Source organism: Squalius cephalus (assembly GCF_949319135.1).
Source record: "Squalius cephalus genome assembly, chromosome: 14".
Taxonomy (NCBI): Eukaryota; Metazoa; Chordata; class Actinopteri; order Cypriniformes; family Leuciscidae; genus Squalius; species Squalius cephalus.
In genome coordinates, this window is record NC_137135.1 from 16,688,131 (window position 1) to 16,695,518 (window position 7,388).

The following is a 7,388-nucleotide window of genomic DNA, read 5'->3' on the forward strand; positions in this document are numbered from 1 at the left end:
CTTTATACATTATGTACATTAAGTTAATTTACTCATATTTGGTTCATGGTCATCTTTTACCCACAACCAAAGTAGACCTAAGAAAACAAAATCTATTATGTAGAGCTAGAAATAATGAAAATACACAAAGAAGGGGAAAACATCAAATTTTAAGGGCACATGAGAAATCCACAGACCTTGTTGATCCTCTGAGAAACAGAAATCACATTCAGAGAGGAAAGTCTCACCAATACTCGATTCAATAGTCACGGCTGACCTTCAAGGTGCAAGGTTTTTTTTTTATCCTTTAAATCTTCAAGCACGGTTACCCAGAAACCAGTTCTCTACCCGAGTCTTCTGTACACGCGACAATGACAAATCCTCCATACACTGGGAAGTGCCTTGATGTGCCACATTTAGATAACATCTAAGAACACATGAACTTTCCTCAGATAATCTGACATCTCAACATGACAAGTGCCCAAAAAGTCCATAAGAAGCGTTTCTACGGTCATGTATTTAAGCATCACATCATCAGTGGTCAGGAGTGGGCGTGGTCTCCAGTTTACGGAGGCGACGCCGTCTCAACTCGGCGGCGCTAGGCTCGCCGTCATCTTCATCTCCCTCCATCCTGTCTTTGTCCTCCTCTGTGGTTGAGTCTGGTCGAGAAAAGCCTGTAGCTCCATTCACAGATTCACCTAGGAACAAGAGAATACAATGACTCTGGTACTAACATGCGGCCCAGGTGCCTAGTTAATATATATATATATATATATATATATGTGTAGTTAATAGTTAATATATATGTGTTAGAATGTTAGTGTTTTAGTATAATAGTTTAGGAGAGTAGGAGGTGCATATATGGATATACGGATATATATATGTACTGTTTCAGATATAATGACTGCACATTTCACTGGCAGTCATGCTGTGTATCAGGGGGCGTGTCAATTCAAATATTACTCTATTTATACAATATTAGCTCAGTCATTCAGAAAGTTGTGGCATTATTTTGCCTCTTCCACTCACCGCTCTGAGCCTCGTTCTCCTGACTGGGGGTTTCCGTGTTGCCCGGGGAGGGTGAGGACTCCATGTTCACTGATGCACTCGTCTCACCAGTGTTGGTTTCTGATCTTGGCGGACTAAACAGGAAGTTTAGAAAAAACAAAAAACACGGGGATTTCAGAGGTAGGAACTGGATGTGCCACTCTCTATCAAACCTTACGCAACACTTGCATACCTTAACGTAGCCACCGTGCTGAGGTAGTGGTGAATGTTGAGCATGGCGGCATCCAGCAATGTGTGGATGTTGTGAAGGCACTGCAACCTGGCTTCCAAACCTCGCCTGCCCTCCTGCTCCAGTTCTCTGAGCTCAGCCTCTGACATGGTGGACAGAGTTGATGGTGGCGGTGGCATGGATGACACTAGTAAACAGAGAACACAGTTTACTCAAATATCTGACCTGGAAGGTTTCTAAAGCATTTGTTTTACATAACAAGAAAGCATTTTGACCACTCTGACATACTAAAAGGTGGAGGTGGAGGCATCGGCAGCCATGGAGCTGATGGGAAAGGTGGCGGCATGGAAAAGGGGAATCCTGGGATAGCTCCAGGAGCAGCAGAGGCGCTGTCTGCAGTCGGCTGAGTTGAGCTGCTGGCTCCTGATTCTACATGACAGATGGTGAGAATTTTTATGAAAATCATGGATATTCTACATTTTCACAGGGAGGTAGAACAGATGCTCACCTGATCCCTGAGCCTGCGCTCCATCGGTACTGGTCTGTGGCGTGTCAGTAGCTGCCTGTGCACCAGGGGCAGCCGCAGGAGGAGGTGCGCCAGGGAAGGGACCCCAAAATGGAAACAGCCCTGGAGGGAACTGAGGCATCATACCTGGAGCAACTGCACAGAAGTGTAGGCATACAATCTCAATTAGCAATCTCAAAACAGCCAAATCTCAGCAGATTAACCGGCCTGGTCTTACCATTGACAGGTGGAGGTACGGGGGCATTAGCAGGAGCAGCAGGGGCAGGTGCTTGCGCAGGAGCTGGGGCTGGATTCTGGTTTGGCTGGGATGCTCGAAGGACATCCATACGACAGGTGGGACATGTCTGCTGTCTTTGGAACCATGAGCGAAGGCAACTACAATGAGAGGAAAAGACCATTTGAAATGTGCATGCAGATATAAACACTAAAGGAACTGAGATGCGTCAATCAGTGGACATGAACCTTGAGTGAAAGATGTGGTTGCACGGCAGTTTCTTGGCTCCAGTCACCATCTCTTCTCTGCAAATGATGCACACATTGTCGGTGGCTTGCAAGTCTTCAGGGGTGGCATCAGGATAGCTGTGACAAAGCATGGCAACCAGCGATTTGACAAATACTCAGAAAACTATTAATACACTCTCAACATATTAAAAACGGCACAATATTAAGAAAAAGAGTAAATATACAAAAAAAACAGATTTAATTTTTCAAAAAAAAAAAAAAAAAGGCATAAAATTATAAAAACATTAAACACACAAAATAAACAAATACTTTTTTCTAAACAAAAAGAAAAAAATACAAATAAAGAAATTAATACTAAAAACATGTCAATTAATAAAATAGATGAATAATAAAATAAAACTTATATATTTCATATTAAAAGATATTTTAAATTATTTTAGAGAAACACTCACAGAGTATTCATATTACGAATGGCTCGTCGAGACATGATGGCGTCCGTTACTGCCTTCTTGAATTGCCTGATGAAGACAAACATTTGGCACATGACAAAATAATAAAGATAAGCTAGACAGCTGTTCATAGCTGGAATCTGATGATGTATCACTCACCTCATTGCGAGATACATGGGCCGAATGGCAAACAGAGGGAAGGTGTGCACTTTTATCATTATGGTCATGAACGCCATATACAAAAGCACCTTGATGAATCCTGAAGGATAAATATAATATCAGTCAATCTGTAAATGGGCTCACCCCATGCTCTGGTTCTCTAGGCCGTACCTGTAAAGAGCTCTGTGTACAGCATGTAGACAGCTTTATTGTCCCATGGATTCTCACTCTGCAGATCAACTGTGTGTAAGGTGTACTTGATGAAGGTGGTGAGGACCATAGTCATCAGAATCGCATACTGAAAGAAATGCAGCATTCATATTACAGAAAAGTCTATGGCATTTTAAAACTAGTAGTATAAAATATGATTTATAAATTGCTCAACTTCAAGTTATGGGCCACCATGTGAGAAAGTTTAGGGTCAATGGGCCTTTCAATAATATTAATGAAATTCAGTTTAGCAGGATCTCACTCAAGCTAAGACATAATAAAACTAGAATTAAATTGATGTTCACCTCAAATCCAAAAACCAGCTGCACTGATGCCCCTCTTGTTATAATGCTGTGACACGCATGATTGACAAACAGAAAGTCTAACACTCCCAGCAACACCATAAGAGCTGTACCAGAAAAAAAGAACAGTAGTGACACGCTCATGAAATGATGCAATACCACAACACAGTGACTCCAAATAAGGCAGTCCAATGTCAAATGCTTTCAAATTTAAAATGCAGGTGCAGCTCAAAAAATTTGCATGTCAAAAAAAAAAAATGACTTGGTAGTTTCATAAATAAAAAGGAAGTAAGAGATATACTGGTGGTATAGAAAACAGGCCGCAGCCAACCATAATGTACTCACAGAGAACTCTAAAGTGGAAGACCCATGAGATATTTGGACTCCTTTCCATCTAAAAAAATGAAATAAAAACATTAGAATCAAAATCAGTATAGCTCATAAACCCCGCAATATTTTTTCCAAATATGGTTTCTGTCATTTTAGGCTGTTTTTATCACGCTGATGTTAAATAAGTTTGGGTTTAGTTAGTTATTTGATGCTATAAAAACGGGGATGTGACTTCTGAGTGAATCTTTTTTTACAATCTATGGTTGTTACACTTTACAGCATGACAAAACCCTTTTTTAATATTGGCCAAACAACATTTATTTAGTTTTTAATATTTGGCCACTTCTTTACGATAGAAATGCTACAGCCACTGTAATTCCTTGAACAACAATATGTGGACATCAAAACATGCAAACTGGGCGTGGGTTTAAACTTTTATTTTGAAATCGCAATGATCAGGTCGCATATTTAGAAACATATTGATGTATTCTCCTGTGTTGGCGTAGGTTTATAAATGATTCACCTTACAAATTTGATTAAACGTCAGTTTAAATTATAATGTCAGTAACCAGACAGTTTCTGGTACCATTGACTTCCATAGTATATTTTTTTCCTACTATGGAAGTCAATGGGACCCAGAAACTGTCCGGTTACTGACATTATTCTAAATATCTTCCTTTCTGTTCAGCATAAGAAAGAAATTCATACAGGTTTGAAACAACATGAGGGTGAGTATATGATGATAGAATTTTCATTTTAAAGTGGAATATCCCTTTAAAGCGCATGATATATATTAAACCCGCAGGGCGTATATTTAATTGAATCACATCCAAAAATTGTGACAGCCCTATATATATTGTATATAAAATGTAACATTTCAATATTCACTCACAAAATCCACCCTGTCTTCAGCCAGCCAATGGAAGCACTTGAGGAAAAGCAGCAAAGTGAAAAGGGCCACAAAGCGAGGGGAGAAATCATCTCTGAAGACTGTAAAGGCCAAACAGGTCTCCGTCACTGCATACCAGGAGCGTTCAATCAGGTGCTAGACAAATAAAGAATATAAAAATGAGAATGACAAAAAATAAAATAAAAATTGCCCTTGCACACTTTGTACATTTAGACACCAACCTCCATTTCAGCAGCTCTTAGTTGCCCGAAAAAGACCTTCCGCATAAATTTCCCCAAAAGGAAAACCAACACGAAAGCCTGAATGTATAAAACCTGTCGAAGAAAAAGTACGGAGTTTAGTGTCCACCTGTCTTACCATCAACATTTGATACTGAATAAACCAACGGCGACTTACTGCCATACTAGGACTGCTTTTGGTGAGGTACACCACAGTCGGGTAGAACTGGTGCTTGAGGAAGTAGGCATGGGCAATGACTGTACCAGTCAGCGCCAAACTGATGGTCGTCACAAGAGTGGCTCGCACCATCTTGCACTGCTCGAAAAAAGGACATGAGCTTCAGAATCAATGATGAGGACAAGCGACATTTCATGACAAATACCAGCGTATTAACAACATTCGGCTGCAGGCATGTCATCAGCTAAAGGAGGAAAACCTGAGCAATTATTATTAAAACATATTTTATCAAATTAAAAATAATTAAAAATATTTTATATTGCAATAATTTACACTATTATACTGTAAAATAAAAAAAAAACTGTATTTCATAATCATGATAATAATACATTATATTATAATGCAATGTTATAATAAAAGTATTAACTGAATTGTTATAAATAATTAGAAACAGAACAACAGTGAAATTATAATTCTAACATTTATGGTTGTCTTAAACTCTTTGTTTTCAAACGTTAAACCATTGAGTTTTTATTTTGGCTAAAAAAAAAACGCAGATAGACCTTATTGTTTCTCTTTGTTGACAACAACAGATTTATAAATGGTTCTCAGCGACTCAAACACACAGCACATGCAGAGAAAGCTTTTACTGAGAATCAAAACTGAAAACACAGTGCTGTTACAAGAATTCATGAGCTTGTGATTCAATTTCAATGTTGATTCAATATCTATTCATCTGGATATACATGGATATAGTACTTTCATTTTTCTCAAGGGAAAAAAAAAATCTAATGTTGTAAACTACACATGGAACCCTGTCGGCTGGTACATTATTGTTAAAAGATTAAAGGGATGGTTCACCCAAAAATGAAAACTCTGTCATCATTACATATATATTTTGAAGAATGTTGTTGATAACCAGAGAGTTGATGCACCCATTGACTTCCACAGCATTTTCCCCCCTACTATTCAAGTCATTGGCTAGAGTCAACTGTCTAGTTGCCAACATTCTTCAAAATATCTTCTTTTGTGTTCAAAAGAAGAAAGAAATGTAGGCTATACAGGGTTGGAACAACATGATTATGATTGGTATACAATTGCATAAGGCCGTTTTTATAATAATGTTATATGATAATACATTTTAATGGTATTAAAGTAAAATATACAATGCATATGCTCCTCTCTAGACTAACTATACAGTTTATGAACAGTGAATGGCTTTTTGTGAGGTAAATGGAAGTAGGCTACCTGACAAAATGTTTACAAGCTGTTTTATCCATGGTTAAAACACTGATTGAGCTATTACATGAGCCATGATATATTTCAGTAAACCTGCGACATACCCTCTGATATTAATTCATGTTTATTTTGTACAGTAACTAGTAAGTTAGTTAAGAGGAAGACCGCTTGAGAACAGTCAACAATACGAAAGCCCGTATAAACATGGTAAAATCACACGCCTCAAATAGACATTTCTAGTAAACTGAAGTGAAAGTAAGGGCCCAAATTACAGTAGTATGCATATGCATAAACTAGTTATGTTTTAAATGTTACTAAAAGCAGAAATTACTAAAATTAAGCTTTAGTTACATTGTATTATGTTTGTCTTTATAACACTTAACTTAGCTGCAGACTGTTTGAAAACAGCACCCATTACATTACTGAACGGTTACATGAATGCTACGAAAGACAGTTATTAATCTACGCCACAGATAATAAATACTAACTAAATCCGCCAAGACGTGTTTTAATAACCCGACCATATGCTGGCAAGTATGAACTGGCCGACTAGCTAGAAGCAGGTAGTACTGAGATGACACGAACTGTGTCTTACCCACAGCCGCAAGAATCCGCTATTTCTGCTTTAGAGAGATTACCTCTTTTGCGTTGTTCTTCTTATGACAGCGTCGTGCTCCTATCCTTCCATCTAAAGCAATCTTGTCGCTTCCAAACTCCTGTAGTCACGGCTACGTGTTTATTTTTCGTTGCTCTCGAGAAAGGCCACCTCACTTCCGGCGAGAGCTCATTCCTGCCAGTAGAGTGAAGACAGCACGACAGCAGCAGCTTTGAGACTGCTGGAGCGAGCGCTATGGTTACGCCTACAAGAGCTTCCATTTCAAAATAAAAGCATATCAACGGTCGAATTAATCAATAATTCAACAGATATAAACGAACATAAAAAGGTTAAATAAAAAACATTAAAATACCTACTATTATTAAAACATTTTACAGCATTCTTTTCAAACATAAAATTGTTTAGGTATTGAACTTTGATAAAATTTTATAAAAATGCTTGCTTACTTCGCCCATATTTGCAGTTATGTAGACCTATATTAAATTTATCTGATAAAAGTAGCAGATTCCTTATGATAGTACGTCATAAGTGGGGGAAAAACGACACATTAAACATTTCCAAAATACAACTGAA

The 7,388-nt window shown here is 38.2% G+C and overlaps 1 protein-coding gene across 2 annotated transcripts; it reads right to left on the bottom strand.

The window, feature by feature from the left end:
- Positions 1–129: 129 nt before the first annotated feature.
- Positions 130–7,037, bottom strand: syvn1 (synovial apoptosis inhibitor 1, synoviolin). Of its 2 annotated transcripts, none has more exons than XM_079892893.1 (16): positions 6,838–7,037; positions 4,961–5,098; positions 4,786–4,878; positions 4,547–4,699; positions 3,670–3,718; positions 3,328–3,431; positions 2,984–3,110; positions 2,813–2,912; positions 2,657–2,722; positions 2,205–2,321; positions 1,960–2,117; positions 1,725–1,877; positions 1,505–1,645; positions 1,220–1,403; positions 1,009–1,121; positions 130–677 (listed from the first exon to the last, which is right to left on the bottom strand). In XM_079892893.1, exons 2-16 carry the CDS (start codon positions 5,090–5,092, stop codon positions 514–516), a joined length of 1,854 nt encoding a protein of 617 aa, XP_079749019.1. In that variant the 5' UTR covers positions 5,093–5,098; positions 6,838–7,037; the 3' UTR covers positions 130–513. The 2 variants fall into 2 exon arrangements, with proteins under 2 accessions (XP_079749019.1, XP_079749020.1); XM_079892894.1 differs by having other exon boundaries at positions 6,795–6,909.
- Between the last annotated feature and the right edge of the window lie 351 nt (positions 7,038–7,388).

Coding starts and splice junctions, on each gene's coding strand:
- syvn1 (XM_079892893.1), bottom strand. CDS start 5,092: ATGGTGCGAGCCACTCTTGTGACGACCATCAGTTTGGCGCTGACTGGT. Junction 4,879..4,960: donor AAAGCAGTCCTAGTATGGCA/GTAAGTCGCCGT, acceptor TTTCTTCGACAG/GTTTTATACATTCAGGCTTT. Junction 2,322..2,656: donor ATTCGTAATATGAATACTCT/GTGAGTGTTTCT, acceptor GCTTTGTCACAG/CTATCCTGATGCCACCCCTG.